The following is a 26,671-nucleotide window of genomic DNA, read 5'->3' on the forward strand; positions in this document are numbered from 1 at the left end:
GACAAATTTTTGCAGCAGAAACTATGCACTAATTTCCAGATCACCAGAAAAGTGTACATGCTTATACAGGCAGCCTCCTCTGCTAAGAGATAAACTACTGTTAAGTGCTATCTATAAAACATGCCATCTGGTAGCCCAATTCTTTTCCATCTTAAAAATCTCAGATATCACACACTAGGTGCTTCAACTCTATGAAACTTAAACACTGTTCAAGAGTACAGCAGAAAGCTTATTCCTTATGTTATTCTTCAATTCTGATTAGAGAGATTCACACAAAAGGTATTTTTATTCTTTTTTTTTTTTTAAACAGTAGACAACTTTCTTCTAGAAAACCACTGCTTTGCAGGAGTGGACAGATGAACATATCTGTGTGATGGAAAGCTGTGTAGGTTTAAAACTTGCAAACTGATTTCCTGTTCGATCTGTTGGCTCCTTGGCAATCCACCACGTAGACTGACTTGTAGGTAGAATCTAGGGGCTTCCACTGTTAGTAGTTGCCACGAAGTCCACACTACAAATACTGAAAATGGCCCAAATGGCCTCAGAGCACAGAGTCCAGAGCATGCAGAGCATTTCAGCCCATTACCTCAGATTTTCAAGTCAACCTAAATCTTGGGTTGTGGCATCCCAGCAGAAACTTATTTGGATTGAATTTCAAGAATCCAAGGCTTCTCCATTGCCACTTGCCAGAAACAAACTTATTTTTTTGTTCTCAAGTGGGAATGAAACTTTTTTTGCAAAACATGTTTTTTCCTATAGAAGCTGAAGTGCTGCTTTTGGCTTCATGCTGGTTATTGATTCAGGTAGTCTTACTACTTATACAACTTTTAAGCAATTAATTATTGATTATTAAACAAACAGAAATAAAAGCTCAGAAAACACATTCTTATATGTAGTTACATAGTAGGTAGAAAAAAGCCAAGATCAAAGTAAAAAAATAAACTGCAATTTCCTATCATTTCATCAGCGAAAAACTATGGGAAAACAAAATTCATTGCTTCTAAGGAGTGCTAAGCTGTTTTCCATCAGTAAGGCACATATGATGCACACATCAATTCAATATTTTTTTAATATATGTCAAAGAACAGAGAAACACCTAAAAAGAATGCAAATATCAGGTTATACCCATATCATCAAGCCTTCAAAATCAGAGCTAGTGTACTGTTTTGGAACAAGAAGTTCCACTACCAGCTCCATTCATATGAGCTGTGACATGTCAAACTACCTTCAGTTACCTGCTTGTATAATGGGAAAAATACTTACCTATTCCACAGAGTAAGTTGTGAAGCTTCATATTGGTCAAGTATTATGAGATTCTTACTGAATGATTCCGACATAGAATTAAACACTCATGCAACTATGTAATAAAGTTTTGGATTCACCACCTGTTTTGCATTCTTTTTAGGAAAGCTTCCACCTAATACAACACACCAGTCTTATGTAGAAGTTAAAACACAAAGTCAAGCAGTACTGAAAACAAGTTTTTAAATTCTGACAGAAAATTCCTATTTTAAAAAGCTTGAAGTAATAATCTAGTCATAAAATTACTGCATTCCATCATAGCTCTGCACAATAGAATATATACAAAACAAAGGAATTTTCTGCTGGATTCTTGTAGTGCTGTAGATAAGACAAACCCACCGAGCATGGGACTTGTCCTGATCCAAGACACTACAAAGAAAGATGTTTTAATTTTCTGGAGATGGGGTTAAACTACCAAAGAGGGCACCTGGAGACGTCTGCAGAGTGTGCGCAGTTCTTCACTATTTAGAGCATCGATCCTGCGGTGATACTCAGCCACTGACACTACCTAAATATGGAGACAGGAAGACAATAATTCCACTGACAGTTGAAGAAAAGTAAAAAGGTAAGAAAAAAAAGTGGAGAAGAGTAATGAAAGAAAAATGTGCAATGGTTACAAAACAAACAGAGTGCTTAAGAGATGTTTGTTTCTGCAAGGACAATGCACATGTATGTGGTTTTAGATGTATGATGAGTAGACGCAGCAAAGTTACAAAGTAAACACAAATGGAACTAGCAGTCTGATACTTCTCACTGCTCTAATGTGAACATTGAACTGATACAGGAGCTCAGAATTACCAGTATCGTGATGCTAAATTAGAAATCAACAATACAAGTTGCATGCCTTAACCTAAACCCTTCACCCAAAAGTCCTGTCAGAAGCTACACTCAGATTAATGAATTCTTTGCACCTGTTTTGCTTCCCTAGGTAAAGGGAAAGATTAGAAGCAAAACTCAGGCTTCTCAGTAGGTTCCGACTCCTCTATTTAGCAGTGAATATACTGTTACAGACAAGGTAGCACAATTAAAGTTCAGTAACTCTCCAGTAACGTCCCACCATGCCCTCAGCCTATGCTTTTTATTCACCTCCACAGCATCAGGAGCTACTCATCTATCCACACATTCATTCCAAATGCCACCTCCATTTTGGCAGGAGGAGTACAGCCAAAAAGCCTTAAGCCAGAAAGCTCTACAACATGCTGCTCTGGTGCACAACAAGCTGGCTAAAGGTCTACAACAGTCATTTTGATGCAACTATAGCAAACAATGTGATTTTGAGAGAGACTCAAAATCATCATTTGTATGAAAGCATCTTAAAACAGCTGGTGGAGATTAAATGAATGTCCCGTGTAGTAAGAGCGTATTAGAAACTTCCAGAGAGCCTACCACAGAGCAAAGGAAGACAACCACAAGTCCAGCAGCTCCCCATCTACCTGCCCCTACTACAAGGAGTTTGACCAGATACTCGCCACTGTCCTGAGTACAGAGCCCACAGTCATGCATGACTGGCTCTTGAGCAGCGATGGTTCACTCTACCCCATGCAACTGCAAGGCAAGGAGAAAGGAATACTTGTGACATCCAATTTTGTTACTGAAGAATCTAAACTGCTAGTACTCAACTTATTTGCACCATTTCCAACCATTCTCTTAAAAACCCAAGAAAGAAAATTGTTATAAATCATATTGGTCTGTGCATTCTCAGAGTCAAGAAGTTATATCCAAAGCTTTAATACTATTCCTCTCAATTATGTAAGTGATATCGTAGTCTCACCCAGTTGTTTGCTATGACAGTTCACTGCATCATACATATTCTTCCCACCCATACCCCATTGTGCGCCTCATCTTGAAAAGCAAGAATGAGGACTCATTTTATTCTTTCTTTAAACTCAGTCCCTTTCACATAAGGGACAGTGGTTAATTAATAGGCCATAAATTAGTGTTTTTAGCATTCCAGATAGCATTATGTAGTTGGAATTTCACATACTGGAACGCACACAATTTTATATGCAATACCATCTTGTTTTCAAATATATACCTACATCTGGGAACCGTTTATCAACCTTTTTGCTCAGTGATCAAAATACGACAGCTTTTCATATGTCATGCAGGAGGCTGCATACCCAGAATGCTGTGCACAAGTTGTTTTGATTAACTTCTTACCTGGGAGAAACATGGGTATTTATCCAAGTAAGTGCACAGTATCTTTTTGGCAGCCTGAATCTGTGGCACACCTTGCTCACATGACACTAGGATTCTTAGACATAACTTGTGAAGAAAAGCCTGAATAATGAGAGACTAGCGCTGTGCAACAACAATAAGCATCACAAATAGCATGTCACAGAATGTCAAACTACAGATAGGAGAATAATTAAAGGCATAGTATAGAGAGATCAACCTTCTCAAATCCAGTACTTAAATAAGTATATAATACACACTCACATTCTGTGAGTAGATAAATACTTGCTTTCTTCCCTCTCCTCTGGCCCCTTCACTTTCTGGCTCTTCTGATCATTCCAGAAGCTATTCTACCCCATTCAACTTTGAACTATTCATTCTTTAATACAGTATTTCATTTGCTTCTTGCACAGTACTAGAAATACCTAGAAAGATGCACCCATAAAAGACAAGTATGTATCATATTGGACTGTAGTTTTAAGGGCAAAACGTCTTTTTTTTAGATACAAGTTCTTCAACATTGGGACAGATAACAGCGGATGCTACATTTACCTGCATTTCAAAGCTTTTGACATTGTTCTGTAGCATAGCCTTCGAATCGAATTGGGTATGCGCTGGATGTCTGAACTAGAAGGTGGGTGACTGAATCATTGGGCTCAAAGGGCTGTTGCTATTGATTCAAAAATAACTGGCGATGATCCTCAGGGCCAATACTGTTTCATTTATTCATCAGTGACAGGGATGGTGGGACAGTTCACCCTCAGTAAGCTTAGAGAGGGTACCAAATCAGGGAAAGTGGTGAATACACTGGACAGACACACAAGGGCTGCTATTCAGAGGCACATCAAGAGGCTGAGGAGATGAGATGACAGAAACCTCATTAAGTTGAACAAAAGCTGACCCTTGCTCCTGCAACGTAACAGCCCTATGTAGCAGTATGGGCTGAGGGTTGCCTGGCTAGAAAGCAGCTTTGCTTTGGGAGAGACAAGGGGTCAGCAGTGCCTTGGTGGGCTACAGGTTGAACATGAGTTAGTGTGTATTTGTGGTGATGCAGCCTAACCATATACTGTGTGGCAGAACAGTAATGCCAGAAGGCTAAAATAAATAATTATTCCCCTGTCTGGAAAGCTCCTGAAGATGCATCTAGTGTTGTTCCCACTTTTGGGGCTCCCAGTATGAGAAGCATATTATTAAACCAGAAAGAGTTGAGTGGAGGGCCACCAAGATGACTGGGCACGGAAGCACATCACGCACAAAAAGTGGCTGAGGGAGCTGGGGGTTTTTAGCCTAGAGAAATGGCAAATCCAGTTTGTTTTGCACTACCTCCTATGGGGGAATAGAAAAGGAGCTGTAATTCAGAGATGCACAGTAAAAGGCTGGGAGGCATTAGCCACAAGGTGGAGCAAGGGAAATTCCTATCAGATGAAAGGAAGAATTCTTCACAATGAAGATGGTTTAGGACTGGAACAGGCTTTCCAGAGGTGCTGGAATTTCCATCCATTTAAGTTTGACTGAACAAGGTCCTGAGCTGACCTGATCAGACATCAAAGCTCACCCTACTTTGAGCAAGGGGCTGGAATGATCTGCCAAGATCCCTTCCAAAATAAATTACTCTATTCTGTATTTCCACCACTTTAGCACTGCATGCTTCCCATCTCTATCTCCCTTCCCAGGAATAACCAGTGGTATGCAGTAGTCTGCTTTCAGCTGGTAATAGAAATGATGTTCTCAGCTCCTGTATTCTCCCTCATTGTATCCTGAAGGTTTAGGACAAGGTTATCAAATTTCTATTATGGTCCACAGCCTCACACAAAAGTTACCAAGTCACCTAAAATTGTAATATCTAGGTACTCTGCCCAAGACTGGAAGTGCAGGCCTAACTGTAGGAGTTTGCTATGTAATTTAATTACTGTTCTGTCTTCACTAAGCCACATCAGCATTCATTCTCCTGGATATGCAAAGCTACATTTCAAGGATCAGAAAGTGTTGCTGCAGTACTCTCCATTGTCTCTCTAGTTGTATTCTGCTTCGAAAAAAACACAGGTAGAGGCAGGAACAGTAAGCCTCATGATGAATCTGGGCACTGGATGGAATAGACCAAAACAAAGAATGTACATAGAGAGCAGATAAGGGTGCCTCAGGGCAAAATGGGTTAAGGGACAGGGACTTGGAAGGAACAGTCTACCACAGGACAATCCCAAGAGCTAATCAAGTCTGAAATGCCAGGGGATATACCCTTAGAGATCAAACACTAGCCTACCTACTCATAATAGCAACAGTGATGAGAAAACATGGAATGAGCTGCATGCCTCTGTAGCACGAATGCTTCTTGGCTTGATTCTCCGCACCAGGCATATTTGAGTTAACCACTTAGTGCATTAAATAATAAAGCTGGTGTACATTCTGCTAAGTCAGATTGAGAGTTTACACACTAACATTTCAGCCAAAGAGATGCACAATTCTCATTTAAAGAAACTTACGTTTTTTAAACCTAGTTTTTCTTAAAGTTTAAGTCAGAGTGCCTACTCCTGAAAGCTGTGCTAGTATATTCAGTGAACAAAACTGAACTCACAAGTCCTATATGAAACTTGTCACACATAAAAATGTAGTTACAACTGTTTGAATGTCCAAGGAGGATTCCTTGGCATACATATGGTGGCACACCAGTCCTTTCAGTTACTGGTTATATCAATCTGCGACACAGCTGGTTATATCAATCTGCGACACAGCTGTAAACAAAAATTACTGCTTACACCAATGAAGTGTACCTCTGCCTGTTTAAGCAAACCAAAAGCAGCCAACACATGCGTATAGTTGCTGCTCTCAAGCCAAGTGCAGCTAAACTTTCTCAAAGTTGACACATAGCTGAAATAGTCTCCTTAGAGAAAGGGAGGGCCCCTATCAGAGCTGAACAGGGCTTCTGAAAGATAAGTACGGAGAAGGCGTAATGGCATTAGGTGGTTCCCTTCAACACCACTTATCTATACCCTCCTGCTTAACTAAATATGAGTTGAAACAAATACTGAGGAAGAGGATGAAAGCTGAACATTCTTGCTTGGAATCTTAACAAATTTGTCAGATCAGGTGCACTGCGACCTTCTTTATTAGTGACTATTTTCTTGAGAGTCAAGAAAGCTGCACTTCTTGTTCCACGATTTGAATAGTAATTAAAAAAGAAAAAACTATTTAACTTTGTCAGGCCACTTACGAAGTTATTCAAAAAATTAGTCCACCTCTCATTCATTAGTAACCAGGGTGAGGGAAGAAAGGATCAAACCCTTTCTAAAGCCTGTAACTGGCTTCCATAAATTGAATGCAGTTATGAATATATTTTTTTTAATAAAAGAAAAATATGAACTTGGCCTTTTAGACAAATTTAGTTTTCTCCCAAAACATTTGTACACTACTTGAAAGGAAGTGACATTGAAGAAGCAGTCTTCTCTGTTACAAATATGAGTATTTGCGGTATATAAATGTACATCATAATACAATAATGTACTAATGTATTGTAATACATGGTGTTTACTGCATCAGATAAGCATTTATAACAATCTAAGAACAGTTAAATCTAAGACTGTATAGTTTCACTCCATTTTTAATGGAGAGAAGACAAATCCTGTGTATGTTTCCCTCTCCTTCTTTGCAGATGTGAACATCAGTTTAGCAAAATAGGTACGCATAGTAAGAGCTCTGCTGCAGCTATCACAGACTATTTATATACTCATGCCATTAGACATGTTCCTAAATATTTTTGAAATAGAACCTAACATAAGTTATTGTTGGAAGTGATTGTAGATGCAAATTCAGTCTTCCACTGCACCTGTGTGAACCCTTTAAGGAAAAAAGACTGATTGAGAAATTAATAGCTATTTGTTTGAATTCCAATCACCTGGCCTTCTTTCAGAGCTGTTCTGCATACCAAGAAATTTTCTAGAACAGTGACAGAAGGGCCAAGTATGTTGCAAGACAGCAACATTCACTCTGTGATTAGCATAGTCTCCAAAGCTTTGCAGAATGGACTATTAAGTATCTGTCTCAAAGTGCTCTCAGCCTGGTCTCAGCAATGGTCTCAAGCCATAATTAACATATACTGCAAATACATTAAGTAGTTCTAGAAGAACCAGAAATACGAGAACTTGAGAGGGGGAGGAAAAAAACACAATCAAAGCCCACAGAGTACAAATCTGGAAACCTTTGTAAATAACTTTTTCAAGACGAGAAAACAATTTAAAAAAATACAGTAATGCCAACAAAAGAACTGATTTATCTAAAAAGAGATAAATATTAAAAAGTTTGACATTTATGTAAGATTTATGAAAATTATTTTCTGAAAGAGTTAGGCCAGGCAGCTTAACTCATTTTGTCAAAATGAAACAAAACACAACCAAAAACCCCTGTATCAGCATTACTAAAAATACCTAAGTTTTCTAGACCCAGTTGATTTATCCTGCAAAATAATTTAAGGAAGTTTCAGTGCTAACAAACAGAGAAACTAGGGATGAGGATCAGTTGCCTAAACACAAAGCATCTAGTGCCTGACCTCAAGCTGCCTCTCCAGGAGACAGCAGGCTGATCAAGGTTAGGTACCAACTCTAATTTTACTAGTGTCATGCAGATATTCTCTCAGATTGCCAAGGAAGTGCTATGCTATGTGCAGGTGTTACATATGCCTTGAAGCAAGCAACTGAATCCCACTCCAGCTGTGGAAAAAGTTGGCCTTTTTTCATCAAAAAGGCTAAGGAACAACTCCAGCTTGTGTACACCGTTAGGAACAATCACAGAAAATAAAAGTTTCCCCTGTTCACTTGTTTTCTGTCAACTTATACTGTTTATCTACCACTGTACTTTGAGGTCTTTTGTAGTGAGGCCTAATATTTCAAAATGTAAACACTATAACATCCAGTAATTAAATGGAAGATATAGTTGGGGTATGATGAGTAAAAAATGAATCGATTTAACAAATTGATTCACACAGGGTATGGCAGACATCTGTTGTACCAGGGCCAGGTTCTACACTTAAGAGTAATCAGTAGAAGAAAGTACTGGACTGCACTCTGCATTTTTATTAAGAGACTCAGATCAGCAGTTCATTATTACTACTCTGTACTAAATTTAATATAAAAACTGGCTGTACTGACTTCAAAAGATCTTTATAACAGCATTATGGGATTCATGTAACCTTGAACTTTTATAATAAAGAATGCCCAGCATCTTGGCATCCACAGGGTGAACCACTAGACTCAAACCTTTCACATTTAAGCCTCTATTAGTATACATCCATAATCTAATCTACCAGTTATGGTCAACTAATACATCAAGCACCTTGGAGTTTGTGCAAGTCTCTCAAGCCTTTGAAACTATTAAAACCACTTTACCTCCCTTTATATAACAACTTAAGAATACAAAAGCCAAAGATGACAAGTTGCTATTGTTTTTTTCCGCTCTGGCTGAACTGCCTACAGAAGCTGTGCAAAGCATTCCAGTTACGAGAGGCATTTCCAAACAAGAAACCCACCTTTGGTTATGTTGCACTGGCTGCCTTTTGTCTAAAGTGCTTTGACAGAAAAATAATGCTTGCCCATATTTATCGTTCTAGAAGTTGATTGGCATGTTTTCTGTTGCATTACAATAAAGAGACATAGTAAGCACTACACAGATTTACTAAAAAAGTGGGAAGTTGATGTTACTGGCTTGGAGGTAGGAGCATAATGCCTTAGTCACCAGGATTTTGGTCTGTTTTCCTGGGCAACAGCCCAACACCCCCAATGTTCAGTCCAAATTTGCTCCACCACCACAATAACAGAGGCCTTTCAGGTAAATAACCCAGGGTGACCTAGTTGCTTCAAGTAAGCATACTTTCTAACCACATTTTATTAAAATATTCAATTCCATCCAGCAACTACCTATGTTAGTCCACTTCAGCTGTGTTTTCATCTGAATTTCGGAAGAATGCTAAAGGGACATTTAGTCAAATAACCCGCACTTCATATACACTGCCAGACTCTAACATGCTTCCGACTTTGTCTCGCCTAACACAGAACTAATGGCTCCAATTCTCCTTCCCTCTCCTCTGTAAGAAGGTTATATGTACCGATTAGCGTTGTGATCATTCATTGAAGAAAAAAATAACACTGGCATTCTCTTGTTAATATAGCAACACTTTAAAATATTCTCGGTATCTGTAGATTTTTTTCTTAAATTTGACTTATGTTTTATATTTGAGAAACTGTTCTCTCCCTTTCCCATAGCAAAGGGGTTTCCTCACATACTTTTTAGCACAACCTCTCCATAACTCAGTTGATAACTACTACTTTTATTAGCATAGTTGGACTCCGGCTAGAAGTGAAGTGTTACTCCTAAGGAAATACTTGCAACAAGTGATACTACTGCTTGTGCAATAAGCTGAATTATACAGATAAAGAGTCATTTTAATTTTTTAGAAACAGTTTTGGTAAACTTCACATAACTCTTATGCTTCCATAGGGTATACTTCAGCCATATTTGAGTTAATTCAGTAATTACATCTCTATTCTACACTCCATGGCCATAGAGGAAAACTAAGAAACTGCGATCTCGAAAGTATTTTATTAGTCACTAACACACACTCAGAGAACACACTACTGTCACGTGACAACACAATTTCATTTTCTGCAAGTAACTTGACCCCAAATAAAGATTAAAAAAAAAAAAAAAATCAACAGCACCTCCAAAGAAAATTTCTCCAGAAACCATAGATCTCCAGCTCTTACAAAGCAGGTGGAAACTTGATCACAGGCACAGTCCAAATGAAAAATATCGTCTACATATACGAGCTGGTAAGCCACTACACATATATCACTTCTTCCCTATCCCAAAGACATTACCATTTTTGAAGTCTCGCCAGGACCCATTTCATTTACATTCTACAAAAATTTAAGCTCTTCTGAAGAAAACAATGCAGAATAACACAGCTACTTCCATAAATCTAACCAACTGTGAAAATAGTGGTATGGATTTTTTTTTTTAATTATATATCCAAGAGTGGGACTACAGCACACTTACCTGCATCAGTTTAGAAGTATTATCAGACCTATTTCTTCATATGGTAGAATAGCTTTGAAAAAGATATAACCGAATACCAGTTCAGAGATTTATACTTTCCTGATTAAATATCAGTGTAAATTACTGCTCACTGCCTATTTAGCTATAAACTGAGCTTTGCTGAAATAAGGTGAGTTACTCCTACAAAAAAATTGCTGAAACCCTTAATCCCCAAAGTCTCCTCTTTTCTAATGCTAATGGAATGATTTAAGGGCCTGGTATATACACTGGTTTAGCAGCCAATTATCAGCAACTAAATTATGCACCTGGAAGTAATGAAGATCTGCTACTTCCCATCCTGTTTACACATTCAGAATTTAAACTTCCAGAAACTGTCAATGCACCATAACATTACAAGAATGCAGCAACAGAAACCAACGTATTGTACCGAAAATTACCAGAGTGATTTTATGATTAACTGGTTGGTGCTTTCTTCCCTTCTTCCCATACCAGAGCCGAGACATTTCCCTTCTAAAAATAAGGCCAAAAAAATCATTCAAGGCTGATTCAAAGCATTCTCTCTACCTGCTGTCAATTCCAGGCACGGGCAGAGCCCCGCGGCGGTGACAGGATAGTTTGCTGGATGCACATATTTGACTGACACAGCAAGGAACAAATGAACAAGTGTACAGGAGGGGGGGACGTATCCCCAGTGATGACGGTGCAAGGGAAGAATGGTTCCCTGTGTTCAAGGGTGGTTGCAGGGTACTCGTTTGTTGAAAAGGCTAAAATATTTAAAGATACAGCACGATTTCAAGTTTTTTTTATGCAATATTCCAATAAATAAAGAAATGCAGAACTATTTGCAATATTGTCCTACACTAATCATAGTCATATCCATGGACAAATTTTTTTTTACTAGTAACAAATATGCACTCAGTATTAAATAATGGTTTCTGTATTACTTATGCTGACAAACATGTATAAATCAAGTCAGTTATTTCTTAAAGTCCTGAACAGGTTTAAAAAAAGTGGTCAGTAAAGTAAAGAAATTCTTTAAATTTTAAAATATTCAGGAACTCTTAAGCTTATAGTGTTTTTATTTTTGTAAGCTACAAAATAACAAAGTGAATCCTGTTGTCTATATGCTAACTTTGTTGTATGGTTAAATGTCATTCCCAGCAATAAGAGAATTTTGGAATTATGATTCCAACTCTTTCCCCCTTAAATCGGGATGTGTATTTAAATAGAAGTGTTCAACATACACAACACACAACGTCCCTTAGAAAAAGCTAGCAAGCAGTGCTGTAAAGCCCTCAAAACAGGAAATCACACCTCACAGCAATAATGAGAAACATTTATCAGATCAAGTTAAAAATCTAAAAGGTAATTAGATGTCTTGGTGTTTAATGCTCTGAGTCCTGGGTAAAAGTATTGGATATGCATATCCTGCTACTAATCCGCTACTTAAACGATATTTAATAGTGTACCAACAGTGATCAACATTGAGATCTTTGACAAGAATTTCTGCTAATGCTAAAATCAAAGGCAGAGGCTAGCAGCATTATACCAAGATTAAATCATTTATCTCTTATACTATTGCACTGTGATCTAAAAACCAAAATTCCTAAGCAAAATCAGTACCAGAAGTCTTGCTTGCATATACCCCATGCTGTGCACTGGAATGCCTCATCTTGCAGTAGTATCTAACTCAACACACAGTAATTCAGATTGGTAAAACATTCTTTTTCAGTAAAAGCTTTCTCAGGAGTTGTTAACTATTCAAAAAAAAAAAAAAAATCAATTTGTTCCAACTTACCAGAACTACTAAGAACGCCAGGAAGAACTTTTTATCACTGGCACATTGAAAGCTAGGTTTGAGGAAACTGTACAATAGCACATTATGCGCACAGTCAAATGGTGCGAAATTCAAGCAATAAATCATATATCCATTTTTTTTCTAAATCAGATGCTAAGAATGAGCACGCTAATACTGAGAACAGCAACCAAAAGACCTGATTTCATTAAAACTGTTTCAGATGAGAATGATATGAAATCAAAGTTATAACTAACTTAAAGGGATGGAGAATATACAGAAAAAACTATTTCTAACACTCTGTGGAGATGAAACTTTTAAGCCAAAAACAAGACTGGCCACAGAGCTAACTCCCCCTCAGCCTATTCTAGCATTCTTCTCAAAAAAAAAAAAAGAAAAAAGAAAAGAAAAAGAAAGAACATCCACACTCATTAACACTACCCAACACTACTCCAAAACTGGGGGAGGAAGAAAGGAATCTGGATGATCACAGAATTTATTCTAGAACACAGACTTTTTTTTTCCCCATCTTAAACAATTCAAACAACTTACTTGGATGTTTTAGTCTCTGTAGATCAAAATGGTTCCTCACAGAGCTTCTCAAAAGGGTTTAAAAAAAAAACCACTCGAAAACGAGCAATAAATTTGCTTGCTTAGATCTGACAACCAACTTTTCAGATAACTATAACTGCAGAAGTTTAAGGTTAGGAAAGTTACTAGTCCCTTTATTAATCAGACCTTCTGCCAGTCTGTTTGGATGTTCAGTCGAGCCCTGCAACTGGGACGATCTGTGGGAGGGAGGGCAGCAGGTCGGCAGCCTCTGACCAGCATCAGGCAGTGCAGTTGCTGAGACTGCAAACGCTGCCTCATCTGTCCTCCACCCCAGTCCCTTAACCTTCTTTTTCCCAGATTGCTGGAAACAAAATTTCCTTTAGTCAGAGAGGAAGAAAGAGAACACAAAACACTTGACCCCAGGAGCACCCCCTTAAAGATCAATAAAATAAACTGCCCCTTTATTTTTTGTGCATCTGTGGATTATCACACTGATCTGTTAAGTTGCATCAGAGCCTCACATCTTGTTGTGTTAATATGTATGGCCCTGCCATAAATGCTCACAGTGAATACCAGCTCAGAACCAGCATATCTGCAGCAGGGCAGCTCACACTTAAGAGCTACAGCCTTTTAACTGCCTAGACAACAGAACAAAACAAAATGCATCCAATTACACTGGATAATTTTGTTATTTACTTAGCTTAATGTTGATTGAATAGAGACATTTACAGCAGAAGTGCATAGTCCTCCTTTAGGTTATCCTTATTCATGATTTTTTCCCCTAATAAACTGATGCATCTGCAAAAAATTGAATATAAACAAGAAGAAAGGACAGTTCTAGCAAACAGATGACATAGTACAACATATGAAATATCTTTTCACTCCAAATCAATTCTCTAGTTTGTACCCTTGCCATTCCATATTCAGCTATCAGTTTACCAGATCTCAACCTAGAAACAGGATAGTAAGTATGCTAGCTCTTTATAAACTTGTGCAAGAAAAACAGAATACAATGTGTGAAGCAAAATACTTTTGCAGTTTGGGTAGCTGCCATTATTCTGTGTCAGCTAGAACTGCTGCAGTACTGCCATGGTAGAAAAGTTGTGATGCTGAATTTTACAATGCCTATTATTTACTATGAACGGTTTTTGATCAATACTATCTTAGGAGAAGGAGATTTATTTCCCCTACTCTTTCCTTCTTAAGAAAGGGAAGATAGGGAAGCTAAACAGATACTAAGGAAAAATAATTACTTCTGCTCACAGTTTATTTAAAACTGCCTGTTGGTTTCACACAAGAGGGCTGTGTAGGTGACCAAGTTCTGTGATGAAAAACAATAGATGCGGTGCACCGAAGACAGCCACCTTCAAGCACTTCCTGAGAAGAGTATATATGAGGTATATATATAAAATAAATTATTGTTCCCAGAATTTCATACTCCAATTTCAGAAGCTGTCCTGAAAATTTAGCAAAGCATGTAAATCAAATGAAGCAGACTATTACTCTGAGTGCCTCAGGGCAATTGGTAAATTCATCTGCATTTTTGACTGACAAGAAGAAAGCTTATTTTTATGCTGTTGTATTGGTCTGTCTGGGAACAAACAAACAAAAAAATCAATAAGCAGTGACCTTAGTTTCACTTTTAGTGGCTTATTTACTTATTAGACTATTTTAAGAGATGAGATTGCTATATAATCACATTAATAGCCATATTTCAGATAACAAGAACTTCCATTAAAGAGCCCCAAAGAAAAAAACCAAAAGCTGCTTCAAGTAGTGTTGTAACTAGTTTGTAGTTTCAACACACATTAGTACAGTGAAGTGACAGAAAACAAGTACTATGCCTAGATTTATAATCCCTCTGTTAGTCTTACAACATTTTTAATTTAAAATTGTACTGTACAACTCTGACAAGAACTGCACGTCCTGTATGTTTTCTCCTTATATTATAGTTTCAAGGACTTGAAAGTTAGGAAGATGCTTAATTTAGAGTTGTCCAGGCCATCTAAATTGTCATGTTTTGCAGGAATCCGGTTGGGTTAAAGAAAGGCATGCGGTTCCATATTTTGGTAAGTGCTAAAAGGCACACGGAAGACAGCTGAATTAAGGTCCAAATTGTCTTCCTTAATAAAAAAGGCAGACAAGTTTATTTTGTACAAAAAGCCTTTCAGATGACTGAGCTCAGAACTAGCGCTGACAGAACGCTGTAGAGCGCACTACCCAAGTTCTGTGGTATCCAGTACACCAGAGACCCATACTCCGTAGGCCCAGCTCTCAGCTTGCTAACTATTCATTTGCTGATAACTTTAAGTCTAACTTTAGAAGCCATCCTTTATTTTCTTCCAGCAGCTGGGGGGGTGGGGGAGCATGGAGAAAAGGAGCAGCATTTTCCCATCCACAAAATTTTCTTCAGAAAGTTTTAAGGTGCAATGAAAGCAATTGAGTCTCAAAAGCACGAGTTTAGTTGTAGGATACTACTTCATTTCTAAATAGAGGGACTATACCAGTTTTATTAGATACATGAAATGGACACCAATTTCATATTCATGATTCCCACTAGAAAAGTTAGAAGAGCAGAGAAGGTAGCTCCAAGCAGCAAACACTTCCAAATTTTCATTTACAAATTATAGAGCAAGAGTAGATTAAGTAGAAAACAAGCAGAGCAAAGTAAGAAACACCCTACAGAGTTGAGGGAAAAACACAGAATTTGCTTAAGTTGATTGTAAAAGCAAGAATGAAAATTATTGTCATGTTATGCCAAAGTACCTCTCTTCCATCACAAATATTATGTTAACAGAAACATTGTAGTATAACACATAAGACTGCTGGAATTCAAAAGAATCTCGTCCTCCAGTACATGAGCAAAGGCTATTAAACATGTTTGTTAATGCACAGCGACACATAACGCATAATGACACATTCATAATTTTGTAACACACAATACATGATATAAAACCAAATACTGATCTAATTTCTATATTAGAATAAAAAGGCAATCTTTTATGAAATATTTTAGAAAAAATATTTCTATTTTGCAGACCATTAATTTGATGCATTTTTATATACCATTTGTGAGCATTGTCTCAAGAAGCCCAAAACTTCCAGATTTCCTGTTCTCTGCTGATCCAGCTTGTCATACAGCATTGTGATCACACCACACTTTAAAGCATAAAACCTAACAAGCAGCTGTTTCACTCACATCTAAGCATTCACAAAATATAGAGTAAGAAATAGAAACAAGTTTATAGAAAGAACAACTATTAAGAATACAAAAGCTTAAGGACTCTCTAAGAAAAGATAGCAGTGCATACTGAAACTGAAATGCCCATTTTCATGAAGTTTTATAGGTTACAGTGCAGATCTAACAAAGAACTTAAGCACCTAAGTCCAGTACTTCAATCCTGAAAATCCTTCTTCAGCCTTTACCTGATATGGAGACATAGTCACCGTTTGTCACCTTCATATTTTGACAAATATGCAAAAGCAGAACTTCTGGGCACTTCAGAAGTTGAAGTTTTGTCAAAGCCTAATTCAAGCACATACTGTACACGGCTTTCATCTGTCACTATGGGCTTGATCTAACAAGCATTTTCAAGCCATGTCTAAAATTTCAACAGAATTCAGTTCAGCAAGTGAGTTAGAGTACTGTGTTTTAGAAGTACCATATCTACATTTTCTGCAGAAGCTTAAAATGCAAAAACAAAGTTAATGATTATGAAATGTAACACTAGAAGAAGTCCCAGTGAAACTGAGAAAAATCAGCTGCAAGTATCTGTCATTTCATGCTTCATTTTGGATGTCTACTTCTAAACACCTTATGATCCAGTTTTTCTGTATTTTCCAAACAATTAAGAGTGTTTCCATTAATGTCTTTCAAAACAAGTTTGCTTCCAAATACGTAATGGACCTGCAAGCAAGCCTCACAGACAATAAACTTCCTGTTCTCAAAAATCCTGTGGACAAGTATTGAGTTATATTTCTATGAATCGGAAGTAGGACTCAGTTCTGGGTAATAATAACAAATAAGAATGGATGGTGGGCCAGGGGTTGAAAGAGGAGGATTCAACATTTTTGATTCTTAGAAATTGCTCCAGGACCTTAATAAAACGCAGATTTCTTCAGAACTGCCTAAGATGAAGCTTTTTTAATGTCTCTGAAACATCTATTGTCAGTGACAATATTTTGTGCCAATACTGTGATAAATAACCACAGATCTGGGCTATCACCATAAATTCTGTAATTTCAATATTGCATGATAATAAGGGTGCAGCATTTAATCATGATACCTCCTGTTGTTTCACGACACCACCCTGATACTGCTTTGCCTCATGAAGGCATCTAGAATTCGCAGCATGTATCAGTAAGTCATTAACAAATCATACACAGAAATAAAAAGTGCATTTGCACAAAGCAGTACATAGTATAATACAGTGGTACAAATCTCTTCTCAATTTTCCAGCTCCCTATCAAAGGTATTAACTACTCAAAGAACACAACAGACCAAGTCCCTTAATTGTTCAAGGAACACTATTAGCTTTCAGAAGTAACTTGACAGACCAAACTATTAAGAAAGCAAAATAAGGTATTCTGATTTTTTTTTTTTTTGAGGCCAACTAGACCATTGATTAGCTAAAAACAGAAGGTGAGAATATTTTATGATAAAAGCTGTATATGTGAAAGCACAAATCCCAACAATGTTAGAAAACATGACATTTCCATTATTTCCCTTCTAATGTCTCTTCTCTGCTCTAATTCGATAGAGCATAGCTATTTCCTTTCTATCCAGCAACATTAAAACTGGTAACATCTCACTAATAATCAGTTTCAGCTGGTATTTCTCCCCAAATATGTCAAATAGACTAGTCCCTCTCTAAAGATTTCAGCAGATTAAACCTGAACTTATACGCACATCAAGTCAAGCAGATGCATTTTTACAGAAAAGTTATCAGCAAGTTTCATAACATACATTCTGTCAAACCTCTGTACAGGAACAGATGAAAGCACTTATTTTTGTACTATACCTCTTAGGAGAATATAGACATTTTAATTAACTACTCTTGTTTTCCATGCCTTCATACTCCAGTCAGTTCAAAATCCTCCACCTGCCACTTCATATAGCAACAACAACAGAAACAAGCCTGCTACGATATCATAACCCATCCTAGGATAAACAGTAGAATAATTGAAATCTGAGATTACTGAGTAGCACAAAAGCTACAAAAGAGTACAGGTTTTTTTAACTAAAAGAAATGTAAAAAGGCCTGCAGGAAAACTGACAGAAATAATGCATATGAGGCAGCACTTTTGCTTCTGTAGTTTTCCTCAAGTTATCTTAAGACCAAGTGTGGTACAAAACTTGTCCTCTGCTCCAATTGTTTAAGATACAATGTATACACAATGAAAAAAATATATACTCTACAGAAAACATCAACAACATTTTTTTAGAAGGCAATCGATCATGCATCCAAAAGAAACTACTAATAGTTATTTTATAACAGATTACATGAAACAGTTATATTACTCAAAAGCTCAGGTTTAAGCCAGGCTTTGGAGACTATTGCAGTTTATGCGCAGCTTTTCTTCACACATCTTCAGATTCTGCAAGCATAGAAGCAACCCCCTCAGCAGTGCTTGAGAACACACCCCTGCCTTCAGATACTGTGATCCCATTCTTTTATTAACACCAGGTTATACTACTTAATGCTTTCAATTTATGGAACTGATTTGCACCAAAGTAGTGTTAATGCATGACCAGCACATAATTAACATATCTAATGGCAAGCACCTTAACATTACTTCACGAATTCCTATACACATTATTATATACACAACTCAGACTTAAAGAAGAAACAATTAGACCATATAGTGATAGAAGTCATGTCTGAGGTACTGCTCAACAGAAGCAGTCAGCTCACTGTTAAATCTGGCCATGTTTAGATGCAAGTGCACATGTTTTGGAGAAAGCCTTTGTTTATCCAACACATGGGTTCCTAAACAGTACTAATTCTTTGTGCTAACAGATATAGAAAGCCATTAACACTTGAATTCATACACTAATTAAAAAAAATGGAATGCTACAAAAATATACCTCTACTCCCCCAAGGCTCAGTACAGATAGCAAAAAGATCTCTTCTCTGACGAATATGCACATTTATTAAAACACAAGGCACTAAAATAGAGACTTGAGGAAAACGGATGGAGATAACACTGAGAGCCTAGCAGCATAGTTTTGTTTAAGTAATATAAAATAAAATTGTTTATTCATCTCTAGCAGTTGTTAGAGAGGAGTACTTAGCACAGACCTGATTTTAAATGAAAAGGTATTCTATTTTGGGAAGCTTTGCCAATGGGACAGGTGATATCTCAAGCTGGCCAACAGTGAGAAACAAGAACAACAAAATCCACCAAGAACCACATACAGAGTTAGTTTTTTAAACTAAGTAACTGACTACTCTGATACTCTGTATTAGTCACCTTCACATATGGTAAAGCTGGGTATTAGAAGTAGGCGTGAATATGCTTCTGAGTTACCTAAAAACTCTGTAGCACATAATACACTGAAGTCAGTTAAAGCATTCCCTTGTGGTTTTATTTCTCCTCCTTTCCTTGGAACACTTTAAGCAATGCAGTATTTTTCATCAAACCAGTGTTGTTGGATCTAAAGGTAAGGAGTCCTGATCGCTTTGCCATTAGATCAGTGAGATCGCATCTATTAGATTTCTTCAGGGAAAAGGCTGACATGAAATAAACCCAGTATACAAGAAGAAAGCAAAAGCAGATGAAAAATTGGAATTGATTCGGAATAAGAGCTCAGTCCCATTTGCTGATTCATTTAAGAAACAAGTAGCAAGGGTTGGTTTAGAAGTTTATTATGTTCCTGGTCTCTGCTTTTGCTTGCTTGTTTTTTTTCTTCCCATAATTACTTTTCTACTATTTTTTAAACAGGAAGAAAGCTGTGCTTCCTCAAAGTCTCTTGATAAAAAGCTACAGCTGAACATGTTAACACAGCACTAAGCAAACAGATGTGAAAGCTGATGACTGCCTCAAAGCTCCACACCTAGGTTATCCATTAATGCATTTCCCTGTTTCTCTAGAGTTTTAGGACATAGAACAAAAATAGAGAGAGCAACTTTTAGAAAAGAAAACTCCCTGGCTTTGCCTTTTGGCAATTCAAGAGTTGTGATGTATTTGTACACCAAGATTTTGTTTTCCGTTTCCACCCTTGAGTTTATCACTATGTTCAAAAGGCAGCAGCCTATTTTTCCACACAAAAGTTTCCGAGATACTGTTCACCTGCTGCCTTGGACTACACCTGAAATAATAATCAAGAGTTGACAAAGAAGCAGCTCATCAGATTATAGGAAGGGATTATACTGAATAAAAGCAAGAAGTCCCATGGGGATAATGGGTATGACAACAGCAGTTACAATTCCCTGCCTATGTACTGATATTTTCTAGCACACGTTCTAGCTATAATGGAGCTATGTGTAATGACAGGTGTAGAGTAGCTTTTCACAGCTTTTTCAGATCTGTGCTAAAATGGAGTTTAAGTAAGGTAACAAGTCATATTACTCAGCAATTAAAATGCATAGAAGATTACATTAGCATATTTTTTGGTATTTGCATGACATCTTTGTTTATAAGTTATCCATCTCACAAATCATACTAACTCCTACATTATAAAATTTTCTGGGTTACATTAAGAGAACCAAATTTGAGAGAATTTTCACATAACAGATTGAAATAATCAATATTTTTGAAGTGTGCCTTTTACAATTCTGTTTTCAGAAGAGATCTAAATAAAGGCTCAAGGTATGAACTCATTCTATAAAACTAATATTTGACACCTGTAGGAAGAGGACTGCCTTCAGTATCTTCAGAAATAACTCATGAAAAATTAGTGTTTAATCCTGATGAAAATTTTGTGCCATTAACTATTTTCAGGGGAAATGGTTCTCTATTTACATTAAGATGAATTTACTGAACAGCTTATTCAAAGAAAGATATAATGTGCCTCAGCCATAATAATGAACATATGCTAACGTGTCCTGCATTCCAAAAGGCAAAATTTTGAAAGATCAGAAACTTATAAAAGCTTTGAAGGAGAGTTATTACCAAGATGAATTGCTGGTAACAATACTGTTGCAACATGCATGCTGAGAACTGGAATATGAAGAGTCAAAGACATAACATGCATAATGATACTAATTTCAATACCTCAAATCAAAAATCCAGGCCAAACTATTTAGCTTCAGAGCTTTAGCATTCTGTTATCCACAGCCTAATACTTCAGCTAAGTGAGAAGTCTGAAGTCAGAATGTTATTGGGATTCTAACTTTTAGGGCTATGAAAAGCTATTACTCATGGTTAGGCTACTGCAATTTAAGATTTTATACTCTACGTAAAGCAAAAGTATAACAGATCTCTAATTTCAACACACTCCAAGAAAAAAAAATATGCAGGTTTACAGTCAGAGATTGCAATTGCTATCTTGAGACTCTAGTTAAACAATGCTGATGGATACTTCTACAGTATATATGACAAGAATCAAAGTTTGGACCGACAAACTTGAATGCACAGAACAAGTGCTTTAATTGTACGTACACTAAAAAACAAAACCATGTACACATGTAAAGATGTGTCCATATAAACACAGTGGACACAGATTCACATGGGAGTAATGTACTTGTTACAAAAGAAATTTGAAAGATAACTTCAGTTACAGAATAGTTTCAGTTACAAAATATTAATTACTAAAATATTAATCTAAGCAACAGCATTTTACATATTTATGTATGAAATTAATTGACAATCTTTATTAGAAAAGCATTTTCACTAATATATTATTTTCCTTGTTTGCATTATCATCCTTGTTTTGAGACATATCAATGTATATTCAACATTTTACACATGGACATAAAACCCACAGAACTGTAGGTACTTGACTGAAAACTAAGTCTGCTTTATCAAAGTTGTAACTTCTCTTAACTCTGAGTTTTAACTCTTTTTTTTAAACTCCTTTCAACTCTGAGTTTTAAGTTACAAGTCCTTTTTGTATGGAGCAAGTTGCAGTTGTGAAATGTTGCCCTGAACTGATGTTAGAGAAAAGCATTAGAATGGCACAAATTAAACAATCATGATTATAGCATACAGACTAATACAGCTTTTAAATTTTCATGAGTATAGTTAAAAAGTGCTAAGTATTTTCACGTATAAAAAACAAAAAAACCACAGCCATCCTTGACAGTGTTCTTCCTTACCTCCCACTCTTTAGCAGCATCTTCAGTAGTAGAATCTTCACTGGTTTCAGGCTCCTCATTCTTTTTTATGACTATAAATCCAGGTTCTCGAATAGATTCCCCAGTATCCTCTGCATATACCTCTGGACTCCACTGGATAAAGAAGACATACAAGTGGTCTGTCCTAGAGAAGTCAAATAACAATACAGAAGAGGTAAGTTTCTGCTCTTTCAGACTGTCTAACAATTACGAAGTATTTAAAGTTAAAATAAAATACTTTTTTAAAACTAGATTCTTAGTGATATTTGAAAAAAGCTAGTCATTATATTATTTGTTCATTGTTTAGTTATAATATGAAGCTGACACTAGAGGAAAAGAAAAACATAACTTAGCAGTTGACTAGCTGTCTTTTCATACACTCACACAGTCCTTTCACCATTACTGTCCCATTGGAAAACTCTTTGCTTACAACTGAAATAACCTCCAAAATCAAGAGAAAGTGTTGAGAGTTGTTATTTCATCTTAAAAGATTTACATAAAAGGTATAAAAATTAGAATTAAGAAAGTGTTTGTATGTCTATTTCCTCCACTTCTGAAGAAAACCTGAACAATTCCAAGACATGTAACAAAATTATACAGACTGAGAATTAGTACAGGAGAAACAAGACTGAAAATATATATGTACACAAACAAATCAAACTACAAACTACCCTAATTGTAGTACTACAGTAAGTACTAACATTGAATTTACCTTCATTTAAGTCATCTCCCAGAAATGGCATGGTTCTCCAGTTTGGAAGAACAAAATACCCCAGTTCCCGAAAGAAAGTTATTTACAAGCTGAATAGGCATTAGGCTGTACTGTTTAAGCATTCCATGTATGTGGACAGGCAGAGCTTGTAGAAAAAGGATGCCCAATAAATCCATTAGTATCTCTTCATCGTGTAAAAGATGTTTCAGGACTAGTAAGGCTTTGTGGCCTCCCACTTACTAAGAGTTTGAATCTTCCTTACACCTTTCTTTAGGGATCTTCATTACAGTGAATCTGCATTCTGAATTAGCACAAAAAACAATATTTGGACCTTTCATCTCCTTACTAAACCCCTAGAAAGCTGAATATACTGGAAGAGTAGTGATACAGAGCAGCAAAAGGCTCACAAAAACGCAGCTATGATTTTCCTGTGCCTCTGTCTACAAGGATTTAGTACATAAGTATATATCAAAGCTTCTGAAGTGGGTCAGTCATTCAAACTCAGGGCTCTTAAAACTGAAGGTTTCTGGGTGATATTCATAAAAGAAAATAGGAAAAAAGGAAACATGAATTTCTCTCTAACAGTGAAAGGCCAAAACATTTCAGATGTACAGGTCTAATTAAATTCCATCAGAGTCAGAGAAAGAAGTCTTACAAGAAGTAGGAAAATTAAAAACAGGAATTTTTAAACAAACTAGAAGTTTATATATAGTTGTAGCAGTTTAAAATAAGGATATAAAAAAGGGATGCTGAAGGAACTCTAGAAAATTCCCTCCCAGACTGGTCCACTTGGAATTAAAAACACTGAAAGGAAGTGAGATTGCCAGACACCTACACTTCTCCTCCTTTCCCTAGCTGACAAAGACAACTGTGTTGACATTAAGGACTTCTGACCTTACAGAGCAAAACTCAGCAAGGTTAACACTGAATTAAGAAAATAAACAGGGAAAATCTCATCTTGTGTGAGCTGATCTTTTTAGTTTACAGAATCAACAGGACACATGTTGGATGGATACAGCCTCTATAACTAATTCCCATGCAGTCAGAGTCACAAACCATTCATAGGTGCAGCCAAGACCAGTGAGATCAGATACAGGCTGATAAGCTATGAATTATTTCCTCTAAATTAGGTGACACCATAACTTCTGCTTTATCTTCGACATAACACTTGCACTGCTATATCAGTAAATAAGCAAAAGAGACATTAATCCTTTTAATCAAGTGATCCAGATGTCATTGTCATAGAGGAAGCATTTGGCTGTCTTTAAATGCAGTGTGGTAAGAATAGAACAAGAAAAATGGAGTGGAACAGAACCACAAGAGGTCATCCAGCCCAGACAGGATTATCTATACCAGAATCACTCTGATGGCAATTTGCATCAAGAAGTTGCAAGATCTTCACCACTTGCAGGGTATAACGTTTAAAAGTAGATTAGTGATGTGATAGCATGGAATACATTCTTCCTGTTGGAAAACTCAGATATTTTGATATCATTTTAGTCCATTACCCATCTCCACTCACAGTGGACATGAAAAAATACTATTGTCTTTCTTGCTGCAGGTAACTTATGTCATGACTTTTCTGTTTGTCATTGATTTTTCTTTTAGATTAAAAACCCCACTTACTTCTAATTTTCCTTCTATGTTACATTTTTTAGGCATAAATTAGTCTTGCTGCTTTCCTCCGGACTCTCTCCAATTGATACATATCTGTCCTCAACTGCAGTGCCCCAACTGGACATTCTATGCCATTCAGCTCAAAAGAAAAGGTGGAAAAGCGACTTGATCACTGTGTTCAGGTATTTATACAAGATGACATCTGACATATTTTTTTAAGCTCTTCTGATAAGGACATAAGATCTAATACCTAGAAATCTATATTCAACTTGAAAATAAGTTTTTCTACTACTAGGAAACGGTGACTTAAGAAATTCAACACCTTTCTAGAGGGTGAGGGTGGCTATCCTATTTCTTTGGATCATTGAAACCTAGATATTTTTCCAGTAGACATGTTGAATTCACTTCCTGGAAAAATTTTATGTTCTATATATAAAGATGAAAAGACAAAGCAACCCTACCTACCTCTTCTGAACTCTGGGTCTAGAAACTACAACAGAGAATTCTATTTAAAGCTTCCAAATAATGGCAGGCACAGATAATGACGAGGAAAAGCTTTGTTGTTGAACTCGATTCCTTTATGTACTTCAATCTTTCCATGATTCGTATTTATTTCCTTCTTAGGGAGCTTGTCAGGAAACTAGATTAAACAAACAAAAACTCAAATACCACTAAAAAACTACTGACTGAACCTTCAAAAAACTTGGGTATGGTAAGAAGGTATTCAGCTGTTAAGTACAAGCCAAGCAACAACATGCTGGGTTGGTGACCCTTATCTAACAAGTTAGGACTGAGACAAGGTTCCCTGTGAATTTCTCCCCAGACATATATATGTTCTCATTCTGTTCTGCATGCACACTGCCATCGGAAATGTTGGCTATGTTGGGGGGAAAAGAGAGGCATGCCACTATCATGTAAAGGCAATAAAGTGCCTTTCTCTGCCTCTAATGCAAGAGAAATTTGATGTATATAGGATCCTCCAGAACTGAAATTCACCCCTTTTTATGTTGTTTTGGATGGTCACTGAAAAACAATTTTGATCAGCAAAGAGAAAAAAAGCAGCTGATAAAGACAGACTAAAAAATCAATGTCTTTCAATATATCTCCTTACCTTTCTTGTGGAACAGCAAACCAGTACTCATGCTTTTTATCCCTCTGTGCATACTGTTGCATTGATGCACTTGCTTGAGAAACAAATGTTTTTCTCATAGGTTTTCCAACCCTGAGACGCAAGAACTTGTGTGATCGATGTCTTCGTTTTTCTTTTGTAAGACCAGAGCCTATTAGTAAAGAAAAAGCAAATTATCTACTGTGTGCAACAGAACTAAACAAAACTACTAGCCAATTTTGTATGAGGGAATACACATATGTAGGTCATATACATGTGTAGGTATTAAGAGATGAGGTAACACAGGTTGTACTAGTCACATAACAAATGCAAAAGGACTTGTAAGTTATACCAGCAGAATTAATTTAACAGTATGATATGTTTGAATTCAAACATTCATTTCTGTTTCCAATCCCATTATATCAGTCTTTCATCCACACTTCAAAATATTTCAGAAGGTATTCTCAATACATAACCCTGAACATAACTGGACATCCCTCCCACTGTTAAAAAGGTCTTCTGTATACATGCAAAAAGACAGTGTTAACAAAACACCTAGGCTTGATTCAGGTGTATCAAAGCTGTCCTTAGTTACTTTTCATCAAAAGAAGAGAAGGAAGAAAAACAAAGAAAATCCCACATGCTATCAGACAATTAAGATGAAATTTAATTTGTTAGCTGTTTCAAAGGTGAAAACATCACTTCATCATGAAGTAGACTGGATATTGCTGTATGGGTTTTTCTCTTCAGTAGTATATTTAATTGAACTAATAGAATAATCTGATTATACTCAAGGTCTCGACTGTCAACGTAAGGCTGAAGAAGCCTCTCCAAAACTGTTCCCTTGCCAGACAAACTGTCAAAACCCCAGATCATAAGCTCCAGCCACAAGAGATTTTTTAAAACATGAAAAGAAAATATAAAGTCCTGAAAGAGTTCGGATGATTAACTATGACCACAAAGGATTTAACCTACCTCTGGAGTAACATGTACGTACAGACATGCCAGTTTTCTAGGATACCTGAGTTTTCACAGATCAAGTTTGCCTTCAGTGACCATGCAGACTACTGATATGAGCTCACTTTCCTGAC

General features: G+C 36.7%; 1 protein-coding gene across 11 annotated transcripts in view; it reads right to left on the reverse strand.

The window, feature by feature from the left end:
* Window positions 1-26,671, reverse strand: part of OXR1 (oxidation resistance 1) — a 276,903-nt gene that overhangs the window by 10,573 nt on the left and 239,659 nt on the right. For 9 of the 11 annotated variants that reach the window (XM_064507616.1, XM_064507617.1, XM_064507619.1 and 6 more), the window contains 3 exons: window positions 25,584-25,752; window positions 22,126-22,288; window positions 1,718-1,810 (listed from right to left, as the gene is read on the reverse strand). In XM_064507616.1, the coding sequence (XP_064363686.1) occupies window positions 1,718-1,810; window positions 22,126-22,288; window positions 25,584-25,752 (425 nt within the window). The remainder of the gene's footprint in view (window positions 1-1,717; window positions 1,811-22,125; window positions 22,289-25,583; window positions 25,753-26,671) is intronic. The other 2 variants (XM_026119608.2, XM_026119610.2) reach the window with 2 other exon arrangements.

Source organism: Dromaius novaehollandiae, chromosome 2 (assembly GCF_036370855.1).
Source record: "Dromaius novaehollandiae isolate bDroNov1 chromosome 2, bDroNov1.hap1, whole genome shotgun sequence".
NCBI classification, from domain to species: Eukaryota; Metazoa; Chordata; class Aves; order Casuariiformes; family Dromaiidae; genus Dromaius; species Dromaius novaehollandiae.